General features: G+C 53.3%; 7 protein-coding genes across 7 annotated transcripts; 2 read left to right on the top strand and 5 right to left on the bottom strand.

Annotated features, from left to right (window-relative positions):
- Positions 1–82: 82 nt before the first annotated feature.
- Positions 83–4,794, bottom strand: COCSUDRAFT_52321 (hypothetical protein; the record flags this gene model as incomplete). Its single annotated transcript, XM_005650885.1, has 11 exons — positions 83–419; positions 615–857; positions 1,218–1,391; positions 1,789–2,018; positions 2,534–2,669; positions 3,052–3,222; positions 3,654–3,918; positions 4,146–4,265; positions 4,389–4,517; positions 4,608–4,687; positions 4,774–4,794. The coding sequence occupies 11 exons, from the start codon at positions 4,792–4,794 to the stop codon at positions 240–242; spliced, it is 1,749 nt and encodes a 582-aa protein (XP_005650942.1). The 3' UTR covers positions 83–239.
- Positions 4,795–5,576: 782 nt separating this feature from the next.
- COCSUDRAFT_39505 (hypothetical protein) lies at positions 5,577–6,931 on the top strand (the record flags this gene model as incomplete). Its single annotated transcript, XM_005650884.1, has 3 exons — positions 5,577–5,617; positions 6,269–6,374; positions 6,710–6,931. 3 exons carry the CDS (start codon positions 5,577–5,579, stop codon positions 6,929–6,931), a joined length of 369 nt encoding a protein of 122 aa, XP_005650941.1.
- Positions 6,932–8,250: 1,319 nt separating this feature from the next.
- Positions 8,251–10,749, bottom strand: COCSUDRAFT_39504 (hypothetical protein; the record flags this gene model as incomplete). The annotated part of the gene is made up of 6 exons (XM_005650883.1): positions 8,251–8,418; positions 8,868–9,113; positions 9,440–9,613; positions 9,929–10,027; positions 10,273–10,479; positions 10,642–10,749. The coding sequence occupies 6 exons, from the start codon at positions 10,747–10,749 to the stop codon at positions 8,251–8,253; spliced, it is 1,002 nt and encodes a 333-aa protein (XP_005650940.1).
- Positions 10,750–12,423: 1,674 nt separating this feature from the next.
- COCSUDRAFT_12124 (S-adenosyl-L-methionine-dependent methyltransferase) lies at positions 12,424–14,381 on the bottom strand (the record flags this gene model as incomplete). The annotated part of the gene is made up of 6 exons (XM_005650882.1): positions 12,424–12,603; positions 12,818–12,937; positions 13,087–13,314; positions 13,435–13,584; positions 13,779–13,855; positions 14,132–14,381. The coding sequence occupies 6 exons, from the start codon at positions 14,379–14,381 to the stop codon at positions 12,424–12,426; spliced, it is 1,005 nt and encodes a 334-aa protein (XP_005650939.1).
- Positions 14,382–14,506: 125 nt separating this feature from the next.
- On the bottom strand, positions 14,507–18,596 carry COCSUDRAFT_64472 (hypothetical protein; the record flags this gene model as incomplete). Its single annotated transcript, XM_005650881.1, has 6 exons — positions 14,507–14,944; positions 15,075–15,209; positions 15,328–15,401; positions 15,516–15,739; positions 16,548–16,843; positions 17,034–18,596. The coding sequence occupies 5 exons, from the start codon at positions 18,594–18,596 to the stop codon at positions 15,078–15,080; spliced, it is 2,289 nt and encodes a 762-aa protein (XP_005650938.1). The 3' UTR covers positions 14,507–14,944; positions 15,075–15,077.
- An 891-nt stretch (positions 18,597–19,487) lies between these two features.
- Positions 19,488–21,269, top strand: COCSUDRAFT_58930 (hypothetical protein; the record flags this gene model as incomplete). Its single annotated transcript, XM_005650880.1, has 6 exons — positions 19,488–19,601; positions 19,834–20,019; positions 20,201–20,308; positions 20,463–20,594; positions 20,734–20,943; positions 21,180–21,269. 6 exons carry the CDS (start codon positions 19,488–19,490, stop codon positions 21,267–21,269), a joined length of 840 nt encoding a protein of 279 aa, XP_005650937.1.
- Positions 21,270–22,168: 899 nt separating this feature from the next.
- COCSUDRAFT_12455 (FMN-linked oxidoreductase) lies at positions 22,169–23,572 on the bottom strand (the record flags this gene model as incomplete). Its single annotated transcript, XM_005650879.1, has 4 exons — positions 22,169–22,417; positions 22,591–22,687; positions 22,993–23,209; positions 23,515–23,572. 4 exons carry the CDS (start codon positions 23,570–23,572, stop codon positions 22,169–22,171), a joined length of 621 nt encoding a protein of 206 aa, XP_005650936.1.
- Positions 23,573–24,433: the final 861 nt, after the last annotated feature.

Genomic DNA, 24,433 nt, shown 5'->3' with positions numbered 1-24,433 from the left:
ACTGCTTACAGTTCAACTGCCGAAACACCCATCATTATCTTGTCGGCCATCTACTGAAAGCAAGAATTATCTCCACAGCCATGCCCACATTGTCGATTCATACAGCACGATATCTCACAAGTCAAACCAGCCAGATGTCAAAATGCACTCACACAGCCTCGCATGCATTCATTTCCCAAATCACGGACTCATTCTGCGTGTTGTAACGTTGCAATTTGGACCATCCATCCAACATCAATCTACTCCTGGGTCAGGGCGGCGCGCTTGTGCTCCAGTTCCTGCACGCGTGCGCGCTTGGCCGCAGTGCGCTTCTGAATGCTGTTGTACAGGTTGCGCTTCTTGCGAGGCAGCACCGCCGCCGCCATGCGATCCTCCTCTTCCTCAAGCTCCTCCTGTGTCGGCGCCTTCTTCTGAGCACCCTGCAACGCCCCAGAACAGACCTGCTTAGCTCTCCCACCCAAAAACTTCCCCATGTCAGCTTCCCTGGCAGCCCAGACATTTTGACAGAACAGCCACAGCATGCATGCACATTGCACAGCACTTCTGGCGCAAGCACTGCCAGTGCCTCAACTGCACAAGCTAACTCTCTTGTAGTAACAATAGCATTGTCCCACCTGGCTGGGTGCAGCGGCATTCTCATCATCCAATGCAGCTGCCGCCTCGGCGGTTGCCTTGTCGGCGGCAGCGTTTGCGAGTCTGAGCTCCTCCTGCAGCTCGGCCGTGTACTGGCGCTCGGCCTCTGCCACCTCGTCTTCAAGAGTTGCCGCCTCAGAGTCCGCCGGCGCCGCCCCCTCCTCGTCAAACATGCTCGCCAGCTGCTGCCCCGCCGCACGCCTGCGCGCCGCCCCGGCCGCTTCCTGCATTCCAGCGCAGAGCTATATCAGGCCACGTTTGCACCATTGCTGTCACGCTTCTGTGCAATTTTTTTGCATACCCAGTGTCCCAGTGCACAACTCACCATTCGTGCGTTCCATGCAGCGCGGGTGATCTTTGAGAGCGCTCAGAGCAAGAGCTATGCACATGCTTAGCAGTCAGAACGAGCACCAGTCATGCGGATGCAGGTGTCTGCTCGATGTCTCGTGTAAGCAACCCTAAGGGAACATTTGCGCACTGCCTGTGTTGGCCCCCATAATGAGATGCATAATTCATTATCATGGCAATCAGGGAGGAAAGAGGCGCGCCTGCAGCTTGCGGAGGGTGCGGGCGTAGTCGGGCACGTAGCCCTCGTCGTCGTCGTCCACGAAGGGCGATAGGTGCGGCGGCGGGGCGAGGCCGGGCGCGTAGAGCTCCGCGTCCGCCAGCACGCGGAAGTTGGCGCTGTCCAGCACCCACTGCGGCTGCACGTACGCACGCGACAGAAACCGGTGCCCCTGCGTCGGCCGGTCCACCACCTGCGATCGCACACAAAAATGCATGTCAGACATTACTCCAACACTCCACGAACATTACTGCCCACCAGCTGCACAACAAAGTAGCTGGCTGGCAGGATCATGCAGATGTCGAAGGTGTGCGCATGTGCTTTGCCATTCTGCTTGAGCACACTGCTCAGGAACAACCTTCTGGCAAGTATAGTCGCCTGCTTTGTACGCAAGCGGCAGAATCTCGAGCAGAAAGGTCAGGCAAAAGGGATCCAGCAACCAGGAGATTGCACCATACAGCAAACAGCTCTGCAGGTGTTCAGTGCAGGCATGCTCGGGCAAGCATTGAAGCATGCCAGCACCGTCCACGAGTTCTGTGCTGCATGTGACTCAAGGTAGATCAGAACAAGCCACTTTCAAAAACACGCACCTGGTGGGTGATGGACTCGTCCGACTCCTGGATGGGTGACCCCTCCCCCTGCCACCCCACAGTCCCCCCGAAAGAGCGGATCACCAGCATCAGCGCCTCGCGCGGAACCTCCCGCCCCAGGAAGAACGTGAGGCCCCGGAACAGCGCGCCGCACACCGCCGCCTCGTCATCCGCGTCCACATCAGCCGCGCCGCCGGCAGCCGCCGCGCCGTCCGCGCCCAGCTCGGCCACTACAAGCGCACCGGCGTCTGATCCCCTGCCCTCAGCCGCCGCCTCCTCCATGTCTGTGTCACATGTACAAGTCGTCACGCAACTGGGTGTCGGGCACACTGCGTTTTGTAAAAGTTGCTTTGTACTAGCAATTCCTTTTAGGACTCTCGGTACAGAGCCTGAGCGGTGTTGCGTGACTGGGAAGGTGTCGTCTCAGGAGTGGGTTGGGGTTTATAAGGTAGAATGCTGGCTGCTCTGTGGGTCCAAAGGTCAGGCACAAGAGTGCTCCCAGTGGATATGGAAGTTGCAGACACACCCCATGTGGTGCTGTGCGGCATAGCGCTGACAAGGGCGCCAGTAGAAACGGCACCCAAGGCCTGCCTGCTGTTGCAGGCAGGCAGCAAGCCAAATATATGAGACCAACACCTCTTCTCAGGCCAGCAGACTTGCTTCCCTCTCTGAACTGACTACTCTGTAGTGACTATTGTGACTATTCTGTTGTGATGCCATCATAAAGTACAATGCGTTGCCTCACCTTCATCTTCAGCTGCCCTGTCTGTGCCAGGCTCCTCATCTTCGTCCTCATCCTCTCCTGAGCTGATGCTGCCCGCATCCTCATCACTGCTGCCGCTACGCGCCTCCTCTTCCATGCCCTGTGCTGCCTCACCCTCCTGCACACACACCATCTCAATTCAGCACCAAGACTTGTACCCTGCAGTGCGCATCTGAGGAATGACAGCTAAAGTACTGCGGACTGTGAGACGGATAACAGTCGCAGAAATGAGCACCTGCGCTCCCTGCAGCTCCTTCAGCTTTGCAGGCAGGGTAGCCATGCGCTGGGCAACCTCAGGGTTCACTTCTGCTGCCGCCTCGCCTGCCCCTTTAGGGGCATCCAGCTGCGCACCCGCCCCCTTGGCCAGATCCTGCACCCACAGACGACTCATCAACTGCCACGAACTCAATAAGACTGCCCTCAAAAGAGCATGCGCAAATCAAAAATTTCGTGAGCTCGGCAGGGGCTGGTCAGACCAGGTTGACAAATGAGAAAGGCACCTGCATAATGGCTGACAGGCCGGCGGCCGCCTCTTCGAGCTTGGGGTCGACGATAGGCGGGTAGCGCACGCCCAGAGCGTGGTACAGCTTGTAGTTGACAAACTGCAGCATGGTGTGGTGGAACTCTAGGAACGTCAGCATCACCCTGTAGTCCACGTCCATGGGCAGCACCTGCACATACTCATGTAATTTTAGTAAAAAGAGGGCTCCAGCAATGAGGATCCAGCAATCGTAGAATGCATCACAAATCCCGTTCATGCTCCAGTCTGCCACCAGAGCAATCAAGCACACACAAGTCCACAAGCCCGCCAAGGAACAAGGACGCCTCTCTTGCAAGGAAAGCATTGACAGATGACAGGACCAAAGAGAGGGAAATTTGTGGGAGGAGCATACAGCTCTTCTAGTTCTGCTAGAAGTCATTAGTCCTATCTTCCAAAAATCTGTCAACAAGGCCGCGCTTTGACGTTTGCTAGCGCATCTGGGAGGTGACGTGCGGCACGAGCCAGCCAAGCGGACAAAGGCGCCTCATTTGCAGGGAAAGCAGTGACAGATGACAGGACCAGCGAGAGCAAATTGTGGGGCGAGCCATTATGCTGGCGCACCTGTGAGGTGGCGTGCGGCACGAGCCAGGTGACAGGCTGGCCCATGACATCTGCCTGGAAGTAGAAGCCCTTGACGGAGACGAAGGTGCGGCGCAGCGCGGCCGTGCGCACCACCCACGCCTGCCACTCCAGCGCCAGCCGTCGCGAGGTCGCCACCGCCTTGGCCGGGATTTTGTGCGCGTCCTCGGCCGGCAGCGTCGCAAACAGGTGCACCAGCGTCAGCGGGTCGTCCAGATCGCGCAGCGCGTCCACGAACGATGGGTACCTGCCGTAAGCGCGCTGCATGTTATCAATTGCCTGTTTTGACGAGTGCACGCGACATAGCTCTCCCAGGAAGCATGGACGTTAATGCAACAATTCGCCAAATGCAGGACACAGGGTATAAGCAAGTGCAGTTGAATGTGCGTGATGTAAGGTCTGGCTTCCTGCCCGAGAGCTAGGACCAACACTAAGTCGTCACTGGAAAGGAGAAGGAAGATGATTGGGAATTACCTTTCTTTCACAAGGTGATCAAGGCGGTGCCTGGGGCGCAGGGTCGCAAGGCGCTCTGCCAGGTCGCGGTTCTTCTTTGCCCGAGCCTTCCTGATCTTGCGCTCAATGACGTGCTCATCCCTGCAGCAGCCAGCAATGGCTAAACATAAGAGCTGCGCGTGATATGGTTGTCAATGTCACATATGGTCCAGCACCAGCCTGAAAGGAACATTACGGGCTGCGAGATCTGAGTTCGGATCCTACCTGAGCTTGTTCAGCAGCGGTTCATGTGCAAGGAAGTTGATGTCCTTCACGTGGTAGTACGTCTTGTTCTGCCCCTGCGTCTTCTTCTTCGGCTCGCGTGGATGAATACCTTTCAATATGCATATCCGCCTGCAGACGCAAGGTATGGCATCCATAGGGATACATCGCAACACATCATAAGAAAATAGTACCAGAGATTTTAGCCCAAGGGCTGCTTACCTGAATTCCGACAATTTCAACTGCAATCTTTTCAATGCTTGGTTCCTTGTGATATACTGGACTGCGTTACCGGCTTGACCCTGCGCCAAAGATCGGTGTCAGAGAAGAAACAAAATTTGCAAAGATGAACAATTTGCCGTTATCGACATAACGGAAGATCGCGCACCCGCTTCTTCTGTGGACCCATCGTGTTCCGGTGTCTTCAATATCAAGGCGCAGAGCACTGCTAGCTTTGCTTCATTGAACTGGAAACTCTTCCGGAGTTTCCACTGACGGCTCTTTGTTATTGTGCTCTGCCCAGGCCTCACTGGACGACGAGTTGCCCGGTGCCCTTTTCGGGCAGACTGGTCACAGCATTGGCATTTTCTGCTGGGTGAAAAACTGCAGCCCGAAGGATGCAAATAAATATGACGTTGCGATTGTTCTACAATATGTGTGCTTGCTGTGAGCACCATTTTCAGAATTATCTTTCAAGCACTCTTTGTCTTTGAAGAGGATCTTGAGAACCTCAAGTGTCTGAAGCTGGTGGCCAGACCTGCCTACTTTACTCACACGTGCCTCGTAAGTACCTCGAACAATTGCGAGGCTAGCTTGAAAGAAAATGACGGGGTTGATTGCATGCACTGCCGTAACAGTGCTTTTGCGGTTTCGTTCGGCCTCTGACCTATAAAAGCCACTGGCTAAAGTGTGTTGGATGGGTCCTTGCAGGTGATATGGAGGAGATATGACACTACAAGAAGCTCCGAGTAGACCTCGATTTCCAAAGCCCAAGGCCACCTGACTACGACCAGAAGGTGGAGGCTTTGGACTATTTATTAGACTTTGGAGCATGGTGATTAACTTATTACATATATATATGATTGTCACCACACGGTCCGAGCCACTCAGGCAAGCCCGCCCAAAGCCAATTGCCCATCTAGCCTCCTCTGCCTTTACATCGTGCTCTTTAGCCTGTGCTAGCGAGCAAGCATGCTGGGTGTCTTCCAGATCGATAAGGGTCCAGTTTGCAGGTAGCTCAGTGGTTCACTCCGGCAAATGGGCAAGGCACCTCATCCCAGAGCTGCCGCCCTCCGAGTTGAACAGAAAGAAGCAGCCCCTTTCACCGCTCCACTATGGACCTGTGCAGTTCTGGTGGATATGCAGCAGCTGCGACCACTGTAATACTTTGTAGGGGCCGATGGAAACACGGTGAGATGTCTATGCCTACCCGCCATATCCCAACAAACGCAGAGTCCCCAAATGAGGGTTTACTTTGAGAGTGCCATGTCCCAAAGCTACCAGATTGTCCTGTGTCTGCATATGTCTGTAAGCTTCTGAAAAATTTGTCTTTCCTGCTCCGAAATCTTGTCTGCTGTGCTGGACTGCAGCTCGTGCCAGTGGGCCCGTTGCTGTTCCTGAACAAGCGCATGGATAGGCTTTGCTTCATATTGAGCCTGGCAAACCTCTACCGCGTGATGGTGACGATGTGAAAGCATGTCCCTGCACTGCCCGACCGCCTGGCTTTGTTCTTCAGAGACACACGGGGTGACAGGTGAGAGGCTTCTCAGTATGCCTGCCTGTCACTGAAAACCCTCCTCTCTGTTGGCAGTGTTGTATATGCTTGAATACTGAGAAATCTGGACAGAACATGCTTCCCACTGATTGGCTGTGATGCTGTGCAGGGACCTCATTGTGCTGGGCAACTCTTTGCAAGAATTGATCAAGAACTCTGACGATTACTTCAGCACAAAGCACACTTCCCTGGAGGCCGTCAGACGGGCCTACAAGGTGGGGGGAGGCCGCAGCGGTGCATGGTGGAAAGCCTGTGCTGCTGTGTGCACAAAAGGCCCCCACCATTGGGACCTGGTGCTCACAGCTGTATCACGTGATAACCAAGCCCCTTGGCTACAAGGCTTTCATATGCCACGAAAGGGTGCGCATGCTTGCCTTGGAATACATCCTGCATGTTTGTGACAGCAGTTCGGGCATGCCTGAATCTCTTATTTACTTCTTGCCGCGAGCAGAGCCATTCTCTCTATATACAAGGCTGTGCAAAAGTGTCAAATTGAGCAAAGATCAAGAGTGCGCAGAGTTATTTGGATGGCCTTTTTTGGTGCTCGCAGGATGCCCAGAATTGTGCAAGGGACGTGTGCGAAGCCCTGCTGATGCTGCACAGAAACTCCCTCGTGCACAGAGACCCCAGGTGGGACAACATTGTGCAGCTGGGGCCAGATCCGTTCATGCTCATCGATCTGGAGACATTAGCAGAGGCAGACGCAGCCCTGCCTGAGGAATTTGAGGGCTTCACAAACTGGGATGAGCTGAACCTGGATGAGGGCAAATAAACGACCCGGTCAGACATGCGGCAGTTTGGCAAGGCCCTGCAGAGCGTGCTGCCTATGGGTGACTCGCAGGAAGCCCACACTTATTAGCGCACCTGCTCGCCAAGGAGCTCTCTGCTGAGGCAGCCCTGCAGCATGCCTGGTTGCAGCAATGGCAAAGAGACTCAGAGACTGGGGATCTTGTTGTCTGGAGAGTTGCATGCAGAAGCGGTGGTTTTATCTTAGCTCTGCAAGAAACGCATGTTTTGGTTAACAACAGGCTGTATCCACTCTTCCCTGCTTCGTTCAGGAGCCAGTCACTCCATTCTATCAGCCGCACGCATGCAATACTATCCAAGATAGTGCTCTGACAGTCTCTTTAGTGAAAGTGCAGTCGAGCGATTGCAAAGTGGCAAATATCGCAGACAAGGCCTCCCCTCAGCCTTTCATCTTACTCCTTGTCAAAATTTATTAAAATGGTTCAACTAGCGCTGGTCAGCCTAATTTCAAGATAGCTTCACCAGTGCAGAAAGCAAGCTATCGCTGTATGATCACAAGGCTGCAGCCCTGATGGCAGCACTCTTGGTGTTGGATTAAAGGCTTATAAGGCTTTCTTGCATGTGTCCATAATGAAAAGTCAGGCCTAACAACGAAGAGATCCAGTTGCTTTTATGGGAAGTCTTGATCCTCTGCATTGTGCAGACGCAAGATTATTACTATGCTTCACTCATGGTGGGCAAACAGCCTGTTCCCCTAAGTGGACTTGCTCTGCAGAGAGCACACTTGTCCTACACACATATACTTTGCAGGAGCTGCACTTAGTCACAATTAGAGTCGTAAAAATGCCTGCAAACCCCGGGAGGCCCAAAATCTGCAGACACACTTTGCAGTCTGCGCAACTGTCCTTGCAGTGTGTGAGCAAAGTACTTGCTTGTCTTGAGCACCGTACTTGCTCGTTAAAAAGGCTCCACAGGCTTGGGAGCTGCGGTAATTGACTTGGTGAAACTGCATAAATAGCAGACATGAAAGAATGACATGAATAAGATCCTACCTGATGAATAAAATAGATGCACATGGCCACACTACTGATCAGCTATTATCTCACCAAGAACGAACAAGACTGCATGTACGAAAATATGTGGCTCGCCAAAGTGATTGGCGCAGGGGCAATCCATCTACTGCACATTTGGATCACATACAAAAATTGGGCCAGTGCCCGAAGAATCTCTATCCGGCCTACATCTCTACGAGTCATGCTTTGTACTGGCGTTGAAGCAGCCAGCTCGTCTTAATTCCTCCTGTGTTACAAAGCGCTGCAGGCGCGCTTAATTGACGTGGCTTGATCAGGGCAGCAGGAGGCTCTCCAGGGGGAACACATCCAGGGATGCATAGTCATCGCTGGTGTGGGGCAGCATGGACAGCACTCGGTATGCACCCTCCAAGCCACCCTCCATGAAGGCCCGATGCACCAGCCGCAGCGCCTTCTTCCTGTGGCCCACAAAATGCAGCACCTGCGCACGGCATGACACAGCATGCATCAGCATCATGCACGCCTCTCAAGTCCTCTCTGCACTTAAAGATGAATCACAGACATCAAGGAAGAGCGAGCGCCAAAAAGAATCTTTGTCCAGTGTGCATTCTTACTGTCCAGGCACTGTACCTGTCAAGAACATCTGTGACACATGCCAATCCTCTGCCGATACTGGTGACTAAACAGTCAAGATTGATGGCAGATTCATCCCTGCATTTTTCCATATGCTCTATTTATCCGCAACAGGGATCATATTTCTGTCTTGACACCAAGACTGATCAGGTCATCTTGAGGCAAATAAACACAAGTGCTTCATCTTTACTGCAGCTGCTCGGCAGGGTGACACCTGGACTTGGCCAAGGCTGATGTACCTTGAGGCACTGTGCACAAGTGCTTGATAAACACAGCAGCGGCTCAGCACTGGCGCACCTTGACGCGTGTGTCGGTCAGCTCCTCTTCAGTGGTGACGGACACCGGCAAGCGGTCCGGATCGGTGCAGCAGCTCTGGCCAGCGTGGCAGTAGTTGTAGCGCATGCATGGCAGGAAGCGCACGCTGTGCACGCTGTGGCGACCCCTCACCTGCTTGGCGCTGCTGCGGTCGCGCACTGCGCTCTTGTAATGAGTCAGCAGCTGCTCATCGTTGTACCGCAGGCCTATCAGATTTCCTAGCGCCACCTGTGACAGCCCATTGCAGCACAGATTCGGTCACCACTGGTCAGCATTCTTCTCAACAAAGCAGAGGAGCAAGACCAGGGCGCACAGCTTGCTGTAAGGTGCACACGACAAGGGTACTGCCTAGCATGTCACAAGGCAGACAGATAGAATCCCTTTGGCACGCACCCTAGAGCAATGTGGAAGGGCAGGCAGGTTAAACCTGTCCTGTGAATCTAGAAGCATCAAGCGGTTGGACTGAACAATATATTGCACATTTGGTGAGAAGAATTCGACAAGACGACTGCAATTACTGTAGTACACAGAGAGGCTGCTGTATGTCTGCTCACCTGTCCAGAGACGAAGGTCTCATTGAAGGGGTACACGGCCAAGACGTCTTCCAGGAAGGCAACAGCGCCCGGATAGCGGCCGTGGTGCACGAACTGCATCCCAATGTTGACTGGCATGTCCACAGCATCCGATAGTGTCACGGCATAGTCGAATCCTGGCCCCTCCTTGAAGACCTGCATGCATGCAGGTCTGCTTTAATCAAATACAGCTTAAGATTAACCCATGCGGCCTGCCATCCTGTCTAATTCTATAAGCTGATCAGGCATAGCTTATCAGCAGATCATAGTCTTGTCAGCCTGCATTTGAGGGACAACCAGGGGCGGGGGCATGCATACTCACTCAATAAGTTTCTTAATTATACCATAGCATATTAATAGTCACCTGAGCTCAGGGTCCTCCCCATCAAAAGCCCTTGTCGGTGGCAACAGGAGATTGTGAATCTGCTGCAATGAAATGCACTGCTCTGAACAGCGGAGGAAGTGGAGCACCTCGGCAAGGGAGTCTATCACGAGGATGTCCATGTCCAGAAAGACCACATCCATGCTCTGCGCAAGGCCCTTCGCCATGAGGTGCTGCAGGAACGAGATCTGCGCATGCACAGGTCACACAGCTTCACTGACATGCCCGCGCATGCATGGGAAAGACAGGAGACTACCGTAGGGCGCAGAACTGTGTCCCGCACTTTCTTCCATGTGAAGAAATACTAAGCAGGTCTAAAATTCATGGGATTGTCCAGAGAACCCAACCACTGCTGGCTGGGCAATCCTGGAGCTTTGTTGAGGCCCTGTCAAACAGAGGACAGATTTGGTCTGGCTGGTCTGTGCGGCAGCACCTGCGCAAGGTACTGGTAGTAGTTGGCATAGGGGTTGCGGCCTAGCTTGGAGCGGTCAATGGCATATCTGTACAGGCGCACATCCGGTGGCAGCTCGATCTGCGTGCCTTGATCCGTCAGCACAACGATGGTGCACCCTGGGTTGGAGCGGCGCAGGGCAGATATGAAGCTGGTGTCTGGCTTCGCCATGTGCTCCGAGTCAAAACCCTGCAGGAACAACACTTCTTGAACAACCCAAGCAACCTAGCGCTAGTATTGATTTTAAAAATGCAAATTGAATTCATGCATTACTACGCTTGCCTGAGAGGAGTGGTAAACGGGCAAACCTCAAAAAGCAATCATCAAAGGTGGCCCGGGTATGCAGCACACCTCTGCTCCACCCTCGCCCTCGGCATACCAGGCAGCGAAAATGATGTTGTGGTCCTCTCCAGAAGGCGGCACAGCCGCAGAAGCCCGCATCGCTGACAAGAAGCTCATCACCTCAGGGTGCTGACGGCATTGAGCGAAACAGTTGTCGAACGCTGGAGCATGGCTGCTGGAGTCATTTCTGCTGATACACCAGTCATGGCATTGTGCTGACAACGTCGTTTGCGGGAAGATGAAACTCTCGGCCAGGCGGCCTGGAGGCGCATCTTCCGGCTGAGTCGGGTTGAAGACAAGTCCTACTTTGCCGTCAGGGCTGAGCCGAGACGCGACAAGACCGCTGCAAACAAGAAACAAAACGGGCACGAGGAAGGCACGAAAAGTAATGTGCTTCTTTTTGTTTTGGACATCAGCTGGGATACTTGCAGAAGACTTGGACAGCGCAAGCGCGAGAGAGGACGCAGCCCCCATGAACACTGGTCTTTGTTGATTTTCCTCAAACGGGTTCCAGGTTTTTTTTTGGTTTGCAATAAATAATGAGTTGACTAGCTACTTTCTTGTTGTCTTATCAGAATTTGTCCGTCTAACCTGACCAGACTCCTTTTCACAAGTGAGAAGGCGCACGTGCGCCAAAATGCACAGATTGCCCGAAGCATAGTGCCAGCAGTCTCGATAGACGTAGTGTTTGGTGTGATTCTGGACTTTGTTGATGCATTCAGGCACAGCTGCCAGAGTTGAAGCGAGCTCAGAAGAGAAAGCTCGACATGCCAAAACCACAAATGCTTGCACAGGAAAACGTTTCTGCAACCCTACATCGCTAAAACAGTTTATATCTCAGGATTGTTATAGAATCTCTGTCGTTCAGAGTTGCGTTGTCACAAGGATCGGTTGATTGCAAACAGTCGATCGAGACTAGCTTCATGTCGCTTCCAGGAAAGGTTGCCTTGCACTCCAAATCATGTCGATGATCGGGGTTCTGCCTGCTCCTGCCCATGTAGAATTGAAGAAATTTTGTACATTTATTCACTGAATCAGTTCGTGTTTGTACACTATGGTGGCGGTCAGGGTTTGTACCCTGTGCATTCATGCTGCGTGGTGCATGCTCGCATGTCATGCATGCACCAACTTGGATTAAATCTGGCCTATGTATGAAAATGAATGATCCTTTTGTATCCTTGTATTCTGGAAGCCACACATCCCAAGCAGCTTGAGACTACTGCCAATGTTCAATATAAGTACTACAAGCTTCAAGGGCCAGTGTCCAGTTTTACAGTACTGAATAAATTCTGGTGATGCGCAAGCCTCAAGACCTTGACAAGAACCAAAGTGATGATGTCAATGACATTATTACTGATCATACCTAATTTACAGCAATAAACGGTTATAGCAATCATGATTCACATGCAGTCACAATGGAGCTAGATGGCAATTATGAGTTGCTGAGCCCTGATGAGGTTCATTCATTCAGAACAGCCCACTGGACACTTCCTCTTCGATCAAGCTGCCCCACTCTCAGCCAGATCAGTTCTGTCCAGTTTGCCATTCAAGTCTAGGTGACAGACATACAACGCAAGCCGCACAGCAAACAATTGGCGAATCTTCTCTAGGCCCGCCCTGCAGGAACAAATACTCTATGCAAGAAATGCACATGATCCTCTGAATGCCAGTCGTGGAACCATGTCACTGCCGTGAATGACTTAATGCACACAGTCCCCGCAGTACTGATCATGAGAACAAGCGCAGTACTCATCAAGCCACACCTAAGTCAAGCCAAGCCACATCACCATCTCAGAACCCAGGTGCATTTCTTGGCCAAATCAGATTCTTGAGCCACATGTAGACGGGCAGCACAAAGTAGTAGAATCCGGCCAGGCTGCCTATGATCAGGCGGAAGAGGAAGCTGAAGATGTTGTTTGTGCTGCCAGAAGTCTCCACCTTCGGGCCCATCTCCAGCGGTGAGTCTCCAGCCTGGGGCATCCAGATCAGCTGTTGCTCAGCATTGCCACCCACACAGCAACAAATCCTGCTTGCTATCTAGTTTGCCTACTTTCCAAAGTTTCCTTCAATGAAGGTTCTGCTTCACAGTGTCGGCATTTTGGTACAATGCAGCGTGCGCAAGTCACGCATGACTGATTCTGCACGAGTCAATTGTCCTTTGGGGCGTGCAGCGCCTTGGCCGCACCTTTGGCTTGATGCCAGTGACAGAGCAGCCCATGATGAGGCCATGCCGCCTCACTCCGCGGTACCACTTGGGCCCGATCCTTTTGATCTTCACGTCCGTGAAGCCTGCCTTGGTGAACCACTGCAGCAGCACATGTGGGTCAGCATGCATAACATCTTGGCACGGTTGCTTCAGTGCTCAAACCTGGAATAAAGCCCTACTGCTTATTTACTGGCTTATTCCTTAACACCATTACCATTGGGGGATTTACACGTGGCAGAGCTGCTCACCTCGCGGTACTCATCCTCTGTGGGGAAGAGCATCCACATGTCAGCGAAGAATCTGGACAGCCAGAAGGTGGGGTGCACGGGGCCAATCATGCAAGCGAGGCCACCCTCCTTGATCACCCTGTATGCTTCCTTTATGCCTCGCTGGGGCTCTGGCCAGTACTCAATGCTGCCCGCCGACACATATCTGTCAAAGCTGTCGGTGGGGAAAGGCAGATCCTCTGCATCTCCCTACGCCACATTGAAGGAACAGTAGGTGCGTGTTTACCAAAATGACCTGTTCGTATGTTTCAGAGGAAACCTTGCCCCGCTGCTGGGCACTTGCACTAGCACAGCAGAAGGAAGCTGCACCTCAACAATGGTGACCCCTTGAAGGTCCTTTTTCTTCTTAGCCTTGGCCAATTGCTGCGGGGACTGATCCATAAGCACCACATTGATGGGGGATATCGTCTTTACTATGCCCTGTGTGCAGAAACCGGTGCCGCCACCAACATCCACCACCTACATACAACAAGCAAGCAAACATGATAATTTTCCAGAGAAAAAGGGAGTATCAACTTCCTTCTTCTCCAAGTCTATGAACATGAGATATTGACGCCAACCTTTCACAACAGCCTTGATGGTGGCAATTCCTTTCTCAAGCTCCTCGCTCCATGCCAGCAGTTTGGCTATCATGACACAGAGCTCATGCGCACCTTGAGTTTAGGATTGTCAAGTTTGGCGGGTTCCAGAGCCTCCGTTCGCATGTCCACGGTCCAGTGGCCAGGGTTGACTGCAATGATGCAGGACACCAGTTAGCTCGTCCGTCCACACGAAAATTGCCCGCCGTCATCTTGGAATATGACGAAGAGTCATACGATAAATCAAAAAGACACTCTGCAAGCTGCATGTAGATGGCAGCGGCGGAACAGCCGTTGGTCCTGATGGTGAATATGCAAAAATGATGCTGCAAGGCACTGCAAAATTCGCGTGGAACACTATGGTGCAGACGCACAAGGTTGTTGTGATCTGCAGACTGATTTAAGAAGACACATACGGAGGTACTCACCAATATAATCGTACACCTGGCTCAAGAAAGCATAGAAGAATAGGGCTTCTTTTTTGTGCTGGATGAATCGAAGGGGCCTGGATCCAGCTGCAGCTTGTGCGCTTGCTGCACATTTTGTATTGATTCTAATCCTGTGTGGCCTCTGAACTCGAGCATATGAGTGACTTTGAGAGCATCTGGATCTGTGATCTCGGAAAGGCGTCAGTACTGGTCGTGATGCTGCTGCAAGCAGACAGGTAGACCCCTGCATCTTTACAAAAGGACCGGACATTATGGTATTAATTCTCTAGATTCTCAGCGTGCAAGTTTTCTGCCATTGTGTACATTTGAAGGACTCTGATGCCTGTTTTGGCACCCGGGTCTGGGCCCTCAGATCTCTCTCTCACAGATCCTTTACAACTTTTCTGAACCAGGGAGCAACTGCTCTGAGTGTTTCACTTTCTGCACTTTCTTCCCTAGACTTTTCTAACTCATCATTCTATGTCTAAGATACATATATGTGCTTGAACAGAAAAGCTGCCAATCTCATACATTTGATCATGCACCCAATGTGGTGGTCTCCGGAGCCAAAATTGTGTTATAAAACCATGCCCGGCCACTGCCAGTGGAGGTTGCATGGCCCCGAGTATCAATACATAAACAACCTATGAGTCCATCCCGTGCAATATGGAGTGCAACTCGCAACAGCGTGCTCCTTAGCTGGACACATGCTAGCCTGCCAGAGACCCCTCCATGTGCGCTTCGCCCAACTTGTTTGAAAGGCCAAAACGAACGCGCTGGGCAGCGCTTGGTCCACATCAGCACGGCACAAACCTGCGGCAACACGACACAAGTATGAGTTCTGAGCATAGCTGGTACACAGCGGCGCAAACCCTTGCATGCATGCACAGACAGGCTCGAAGAGGACTTGCTCTCTGTAATCCGTGGAGAGGTCTGGCCACACCTGTCAGCCAGCTCTGTGCCGGTTGTTCGCCTGCAGCTTAGCTGATGCTGTGGCGGCTGAGTGGCTAAGCTGGAACAAGCGGGGATTGGGCACCAGGGAAGGCACAGCAGCCGCCCTCTTGGCCTCTGTCTGGACCTGGTTACAAAGGAAGGGAGCTCGTCAGAAAAGCTGCAGGACTGGATTAATTTGCCTAAGTCATATACAATGCCATGGCGAACAGGGCTCATGGCACAGTCAGCACTTCTTTGCACACCTGGCTCATTTCTTGGTCGCCTTCAGCCTCTGCACTGCTCTCCCGCTCATCCCTGTCACTCTTGTCTGGCAGGTCTGCACAGAGCACAACAGGTGAGCATGTTGACGATCATGCAGCGTATGCACTGCAGTGAGCATCACAAAGCATTTCAGCTTAAGGACTAGAGCAGAGAAGTCCTGCAGGCTCACCCCTCTTGTGATGCTTCTTTTCCTTCTTGTGGTGCTTCTTATGCTTCTTGTGTTTCTTTTCCTTCTTCTCCTTGTCCCGCCCCCTGTCCCTCGGCTCCTCGCTCTGCACTCCTTGCCCAGGAGCTGCCTTGCTGCTGAAAGCCATGGGAGGCGCCTGATCAAGCTCCTCCAGCAGTGCAATGGGCTCCAGTGTCTGCTGCTGTCCCTGCTGCTCTGGAACGCCTCTGCAAACAAGATGCAAAACAACATATTTTCCCAAGGAACATCACTGGCTGTCTGACATAGAACGCAAAGCAGATACAATGCAAAAGTGCAAGCAATCGGCAAACAGCTTCACAACCCATACAAACAAGGCAGATATCTATGCACGAAGATGACAGCCACAGGTTGGCACACATAAGAAGTATCGACTGTCTTGATTTAGCAGTGTTGATACTTTGCCAATCAGGCAAATCAGGTTTGAATGGACAACTGCACAACAGATCTAAAGCGCTCATACAATACACAGAGGCGCTGTGCCCAGCATCTGCTCTTTACAGTCATAGGCTTCATTGCTTTTTGCCCTGTTTTTTTTCTCTCTCTTCTTTTCTGGGCGCAATGTGGATTGCTCAATGAGTAGCAATGGGCCGGCATGACAGCACAGCCTTCCATATCCCTTCCAGCAGCCCACATCAGGACTTGCTTCTGCCAACTACAAATCTCAGCATCAATTGTTCTTTGGTCATTGTCAGACCGGGTTACATGTTGTAGCAGCCAGATACAGCACCCAGATATCTGTCCTTGAGGCAAGCAACCCAACCACTGTGCTGTGCCTACAGCAATTTTGTTCAACTGGCCACCCAAGCAACAAGCGAAATTGTCTGTTCTGCAATGCTGCAACACGCTGCCAAAGCACAGTGGAACCTGGACTGCCTGCAAGAGTTGAGAATTGCACCACTTAATAACCTAAACGCTCCACTCACATGCACAAGCAACCTGCAGAACACCAATTCAATCCAACATGCAAAGATGAAACAGAGGCGCATCCCCAACCTGTCTGCCACGCCATCTGATGCTGCTGGGCCAGACACAGCCGCCTCAGCCCCTGTGCCTGCATCTGCACTGGCAGCCTCTGACGGGCGAGCATCAGAGGCCTGCATCAGGGGCTGGGCAGCAGGATCCTGGACTCCACTATTCGCTGCTGCTCCTGCTCTCCTGCTGCGGTGCGACCGCGCCACAGTCTTGCTCTCAAAATCGCTGCCAGGCTCCCATCTGTCCATGGCCGCCCCAAAGCGCTCGTCTGGGGGAGCCTCCTCACCAGATGGCGCCTCCTGCATGCGCCGCTGCTCCTGCCAGACATAAATTAGCACTTCAGGACTGCTGAACAGCTGCAGACAAGCAGCCAAGGCAATCACAGCCCGCATGCATTAATGCATCACAATCAGACTCTCAGGTGTTCGGGTCAGAACTTAGCAGAATACACAATTGGCAGCAGCACATTGCAAGCACGGAGTGAACTTGTTTGTGTGCACCACGCACCGGAGCAGTTCGTCGGCGCTTGGCATGGTGCCCGTCGTTTGCGCGAGGCGGCGCTGCCGGGGCATCCCTGCGGCTGCGCCGCTCCTGCCGGCTGGGGCGCTCATCGCTGCGCGCAGGGCTCTCGGACGCGTCCGCGCGCCGCTTGTCCCCGAAGCGGCTGCGCCGCGCGCCCCGGTCCGCATGCCGGCGCCGGCGGCCACTGCCGTCCCTGCCCGGGCTGCCAGACCGCGACCGCCGCCGCGACCGCCTAGGGCTGCGCGAGCGTGAGCGGCTGCTGTCGCTGGAGCCGGCCCGCTTGTCACGCAGCGCCGCAACGCGCAGCGCCTCGAAGGCCTCCTTGGACAGGGGCCCGCCCATATCCGGCGTGAAGGCCGCCATGAAGGGCGCAGGGGCAGCCACGCCCGGGGGCATCAGGGGCATGGGCAGCGGCGGCAGCCAGGGGTTCCCCGGCGCGGCCGCCGGCGGCTTGGCTGGGGCGGCTTTCTTGGCCTGCGCTGGGGAGGTCTTGGGCTTGGTGGTGGCGAGCGGCTGAGCGAGCGCCAGGAACAGCTGATCGTCGCCTGCCAGCGTGGGCGCTGCTTCTGGAGCCTGGTAGACCACCACCTCCTGGCCAGCCGTGTCGTCTGCGTGCGGCTTGTTGTCGAGCAGCAGGGGTGCACCAGCAGCACGCTCGCTGCTGGCTGCGGGCTGCGGAAGCGCGGGCTTGGGCTGATCCGCCAGCTTCTGCTGCTCCGGCTTGGGCTGCTTTGGGGCCCCAAACATCTCGCGCTGGAAGACATCCTCGTTTGGCACGAGGGAGCCTGTGTGTCCGCCGGGCAGCACCAGGCCGCCTTCGGTGTTGATCGCGAGGCGGGACAGGGGAATGCCCACTGGCTGCCTGATGCGCTTCCTGTCATATTCTGGGTCGCCGTTTGTTGGGCAGTCGCCAATGTAGTGCCCGCCCTGGTTGCAGCGGAAGCAGATGTAGTTGGGAGGAGGTATTGCTATTCCACCCCTGCCGCCGCGGCCCCTGCCTCGTCCCCTCCCTCTGCCGCCTCCTGCTGCCACCTCCTTCTGCCAGCTCGCCCCAGTCTGTGCTAAACGGCTGGCAAGCGCGTCCTCCTCTGTGCTCCCTGCTCCAGCAGTACTTGACGCTGGCTGCTGTTGCTGGGCATACAAATCGCCGCCGAAATCATCCTGCGGCGCTGGACGAAAAGTAGGAAATTGCTGCTGTGGTAGCTGCTGTGGTCTCTGTGCTGCACTGGGTCTCTCACTGGCTGGGGCGGCTGCACTTGTGCTTGTCACTCCCGCATCTTCTGTGCCTCCCTCAAGGGCGCGCAGCTTTGACACCGGCGCTCTTCGCACGAGTACGGAAGTGCTTTTCGGCAGCAGATGGGCGTCATCATTGTACTCGGCATGAGAGCGAGGATCAGAAAGTACGAGCTCAACAGTAGCTTCTCTGCCAAGTCCCTTCTTCTCAGCTATGAGGTTCTTAAGCTCTCCAACGGTCACAAAGGCACCATCGAACTGCACTGAATCGAAAGAGATCGCGGACTTGAATTTAAAGTGAACAACTCCAGACATTAAGCGGAACAAATAAACGCCAGAGTTTCAGCACCACAGGCTGATAGCAGAATAAAGAGATGGGCACTGCTTGTTACTGGAGAGGTCTCAATACCAGGATTAAAGTTAGACTATTTGAGGAAAAAACTGAGGCATACGATGCAACGATTCCCATTACAGGGCAAATGAGGCTTCTCTATTACGTTATACGCCCCCCTAGATATCTATTAACCCACGAGCCTCAAGACATGCATGCAAAGTGCGGAAGCCTGCTCTGCACTTGCGAACGCAGTTGAACGCAAGTCCGATGAGATCTGAGACACTCTATCTTCTCCTTTGTCTCTTGGAGTGTGCAAAAGTGGGAGGGATGCAAGTTGCAGAGGACGCACCGCAAGTGCTCCTTTTTGACGAGCCCGCTCTGGCCGCAGCACAACAGTGGATGCACAACGTTCTTTCTCAGGCAGCCAAAGGACCTCCAAATGAAATCTTCAACCTCTTCAGAAGACAAACGACGGTGAGCAAAGGACTTCTTGGTTGCCTGTTGTTGGACACTCGTTTTCGCTTGGAGCTGTACCCACTAATTCCAGTTGTTGCAAAGTGATCAGCGTTTGCTAGATCTGATCTACTGTCGTTTGGCAATGATTTTGCAGGTTCAGGTTGTCAATCAGGCAAATACATTCTGCAGGACAGCATTCAGCTCAAGAGAAGACAGCTTGCAATGCACGAACTGCACCACAACCTTGTACTACAGGTACAAGCCGGTTCCAGAAGCAGAAATCCTTCACTGCATGACTCACCCTGGGATGCTCCAATCTTATCAAGAGATGCAAATGCAGGGTCCTGCAGACAGTGTTGCTCCAGCAACGTACAGATGAGTATGGAAAACCAGATTCCGATGCTGTCAGCAACATCATGAACAACACAGCCTTCCAGATGGCACTGCTGGCATGCATTGCAGAGCTGGTCTTCTTTGCAACCACAGGGCAGTTGAGCTTTCCAGCGCTGACAGCCAGATCAAAGGCCCTCGTCTGCATCTTTGCTCAATGGGAAGCACAGATTTACGTCCAGCAATACTTGCTGAAGGTTCGGCACTCCATGACCTCAGATCCAATCCTCGATCACATGGCTTGTCTGTGCGCCTGACATGCATTTCATGGAGCATGGGATTGGTGACCATGCTCCAAACATTAAATGCTGCAAATGGGTGGGTTTCATGCATCTGTTGAGCGCCGCTGACTCTGCAGATCTGGATGCACAGGTGGGCAGTGTGGAGCATTTGCAAGTGCATGAATCCAGGACTCCTGACAGCGTTCTGGGATACTTGGGCTACATGCGCCTGCGCATTGCTGAGGAGGTGGCCTGGATGCATGGCAGTGCCCTCTATGTCATCATGGCAGAAGGTGGCGGCGGCACCTTCAAGCCTGGAGACACATCCCTCCTGCAGGTGCCGCGATCATGCCTGCTGTCATCATTTGATTGTCATGCATACATGTATTTTGGGCTGTATCTTCAATCTCCAGAAGAGGGGAAGATAGGCACATGAAGGAGAATGAACTGCTTCTCCTTCTTCTATCATGATAGGAACATGTTCTGAAGCCGCCATCGTTGTCATATTTGTGCTGCAGGATTTCATGGTGACTGTATCACAGCTGGCAATGTCCAGGGCACAGCAAGCTGCCCTGTCCCTGATTGACCGCCTGGAGGAGCTGGCCCTGATCCCAACCTTTGTGCAGGTCTGCCATATTGCCCTATGCAGTGCCGTCCCCAACTTTTCTATGCAATGACATTTTCTGTCCCCTGTGGTGAAGTAGGTGTTGCTGTGGATTGCCTCTGGGAGTGACTGTGCTGTCAAAAAAAGCAAGAATCGAAGGAGTGGCATGAGCGCAGGACTGCTTGGCAACGGTGGATGCCATGCTGATGAACCACCTTGACCTTCTGTTCAACCAACACCTCTCACGCCTGGTCTCCTGCTGCGTGTATGGCACAAGCAGGATGCACAATGTTGTCGTGTCCATTAAGGTGAATCCCTCCTCCCCTCTGCACTATTCCCTCAATCCACCAGGAGTTCATTTGCATGCAGCATGTTCTGTGCTGTATGCAGCATTTCCAATACAGATGACCTTTGATGAGACTGACAGTAGAGCTTTGTATGCTGCAGAGAGTCAATCAGGCTGTGATCACGGCGGCCCCACACCACGGCATGGAGCTGTTTCAGGAGGTGAGTGAGAGCATTGGTGAGGACACAGAGGGGCCTGTGAGGGACATCCGGCAGCTGTACAACGATGTCTTCCTGCCGCGCATGCGCCAATTCCTGCAGCACAAGGAGCGGCCCTCGGAAGAGCCCAAGAAGAAGGGAGGCGCCACCAAGGTAACTCAGCTCCGAGATCTTGCATGGCTGGGACATAATGATTGCAGTCTTCAGGTGCTCATTGGATTGGTTTCTCTGACATGCCGTGCTACACAAGCAGCAGTCATGCACAGAATTGTCTAAAAGTTGGGGTGAACTTACTGCCAGCGTGTGTGCACCATGTGTGGAATAAATGCAGGGCTTGCATAGCATACTTGTCCAGAATAGGTACATGAAATGATCTGCATGCTCTGCAGCTGTCACGACTGCCGCTGCGCTCTCTCTCGGCAAAGGACATCAATTCCCGGCCGCAGTCGGAGAAGAAGAGACTGGCAATCATGCGGTGATAAATACTCAGTGTGAACTTTGGAAGGTCGGCAAACGAGGAGAGGCATTTATGCGGCATTAATCCTGCCTCATGGGGACTGAGGGTGCCATCAAGGCTAGTAGCACAAGTGGGACTGTCAAATCCTAAATGATTGTGTTACGAATTTATGGAAGCAATATCTCATTGGTGGAAAACTGCCAGGATGGTGAAGAATAATGGTAAAGTATGTGTAAGCTAATTCAAAATAAAGCATCGACATGGTCGCGCTTGCTAATGCTAATGGGAGGACGCTGCACTACACTCAATCCTAAGCACATGTTGCTATACGGAAATCAACAGGCTACCCCTGTGCAACCTGTTCCTCACGGTCACTGCCACTCTCCTCCCACTCACTCAGCTTCTGGCCTGCCAGCATTTCCAGGGCAGCCTTTGCTTCCTGGTCAGAACCACTGTCCCACAGACCAGCAGCGATCTCTGCATGCGCGTCGGTTGACTGACAGCGCAGCAATCGCTCCAGCAGCGGCAGGGACTCCAATTCCTCTCCCAGCTCGGCTGCTGCAGTGTCCATGCGCTGCCCAATCAGGGGCCGCTCCTGTGAAGATGACCTGTACACCTCCTCTGGCAGGTACCTAGGTAGCAAACACAACTACCATATTAGCTGCATATTGCAGGATGACACAAGGCATGCCTTGTAATTATTGCGCTCCTGCTCGAGGCACCCCTATCAATATTTGAAGAAAAATCACAATCAAGCAGGGGCGTATCTGAAAATTACACCATGCCAATGCGCTGCCTGCAATGCCATCTCATCCCCATGCCCTGAATTAAAGCAATGTCTCTAACTCGCCCTGAATCAAAATTTTCAGAAGATGTCATAAATGTCATGGTCCTCCGCTGATAAGCAGTGGGCCAGACGCCTCACCTATACCGGCAGAAGAAGTCAAAGTGCCAGGGCAGGAAGTAGAAGGCCTTCCTTCGGCCCTTGGCGTCGTCCCCAAAGTGCTCCTTCATGTGGGAGACCAATTGGCGGTAGATACCCAGCCGATCTGACGCATCTAAATTCAGTTCCCTGCCCTCCTTGACCTCCTGGAAGATCCAGGGCTTTATGAGCGCCCCTCGCCCCACCATCTGTGCCAGGCAGCCGCTGCCATCCAGCCTTTCCTGTGCCTGTCGCCATACACCACACACTTCTTAATCTACCTGCTTCACAAGGAGCGCCTCTGTACAGTCTGGCACAGCGAAGCGATCCCTCCATCTTACAGGAATGATAGTGTACATAGTAAAGAGATCCTTCTTATTGGCCGTGAAGTGACAATGGGAGGAACAGTTCTGTGGCTTACCTCATAGTATGTCAGAATGTCGCCGTTGCCAATGACGGGGACGTCATGTGAACGCGCCACCTCAGTGAGGAGAGTCCAGTCAGCTGGCTTCTTATACCTGCAGCACCCCAGAACCTTCTTTTCATAATCTCAATCAATCAGCAGTGCGCGACAAGAGTCCAAACTGCAGAGTTCCACAGATGCAAGGCAGCTGAGGACACATGTCCTTCTTCAATTTGTATCTGTCTCCCCATGCAAAAGTGCAATGGTCCATAGATGCAAGGTAGCGAAGGGTGTATGTCCTTGACCCTACAAAAATCTTGCTCCACCCATGAGGCTAGATGATACAAGAGGCACACTATTTCCAAGCTAGAATGTGCACAGATTCTGATGCAAAGCGCAATATGCAAGAAATTCTCGCACCGCTGCTCTGCAGTGCGTCCATGCACGATGACAGCCGCAGCGCCGGCGCCCTGCAGCAGTTCGACGACCTGTTGCACGTTGATCTTTGACGCGGACGTCCCCGTGCGCACTTTGACCGTGAGCGGCAGCTGCGTGCCCTCTGCGATGCCGGCCACCAGCCGCGCGAGCTTCCTCGGATTGCGCAGCAGCGCCGACCCCAGGCCCCGCTTGGTCGCCTCTGCGCACAACAAAAACACCTCACGCATTTGGCACCGGGCACCTCCATAAATCAAACACCATGGAGGCTGCAAAGGTTCTACAATTGTCTGAAGGTTGTGGACCCAGTGCATTGTCATTGAAGCGACAGGAAAACCAGCTGATTAGTGCCACGATTCCTTATCAGGCGCACGCGATTTCAAAAGAAAAAGAAGCCATCCTCAGCATTCCTGGGCTGACAGGGGTTCTCTGCTCTGTCCACGGGCTGCAGGGATGGAATGATGCTGCAAAGCCTACATGAGAGACACACAATGAAGCGTGGCATACCATAGATGGGGCAGCCGCAGTTGAGGTCCAGCCAGGAGGCACCGGCCTCGAGAGCCATTTTGCCGGCGCCAATCCCCTCCCCTATATTGTTAGTAGCTATTTGGAAGCCGAAGCAGGACTCTTCGGGAGCCATTCTCAAACGGACCCGCTCCCCAGGGTCCCCTTTGAGCAGGTTTCGCGCGAAGCTCATCTCGGACATCGTCACCTCGGCCCCAAAGTCCGCGCACAGCCGTCGGAAGGGCAGATTGCCTCCCTTTGTCAATGGGGCCAATATCTGCACGAAAACATTTAAGTGGGTAAAATTCAGGAGCCAGGCGATCTAAGTGCATGTTGTAAAACATTGCCCACAAATCGCGTTTGAAGGCGCGCAAAGTTGGATGCGACAAGCAAGCACAGGGATGTGAGACATGAGCAAGTAGCTTACCAGCTTCCCTCTGAGCCTCTCCACAAGCTCATGGTTGCGCTGCAGCTGCTCATCTGTGAGTTTGGCGATGTGCCTGTCCTCTGAGGCATCCGTTGGCTGTCTGCCTGATCCACTTGTGCTTGGCTCTGCCGTGATCGGGGTCCTGCATTTGCATGACAGCTTTTCACATGTCGGCCGAGATGCTACATGCTGTGAGATGCCACACAGCTTTGATAGAGTTTCCATGGACTTCAGGGGATCGCACCCATCATGCACACTACTCTCTGCCAATGTTGCGCAGTGCATTTTTGGCAGTAGTTGTCTGCTGCCCGTGATCCAGGAATGCAAAGGATGAGCCAGCACACTCCCGCTCACAGAATGGGCACTGCCTGCAAAGCAGATCATTCATTGAGCCAGGCCACAATTGCCGTGAGCTCTGAAGAAAGATCCCTAGAATGGTCTGCGATCCTGATAAGGAAAATAGGCAATCGTCGCAGGGATCCTGTGATATCCAGA

Source organism: Coccomyxa subellipsoidea (assembly GCF_000258705.1).
Source record: "Coccomyxa subellipsoidea C-169, whole genome shotgun sequence".
Classification (NCBI taxonomy): Eukaryota; Viridiplantae; Chlorophyta; class Trebouxiophyceae; family Coccomyxaceae; genus Coccomyxa; species Coccomyxa subellipsoidea.
Note: the sequence above shows the minus strand (reverse complement) of the source record. Positions and strands in the feature narration are given on the sequence as shown.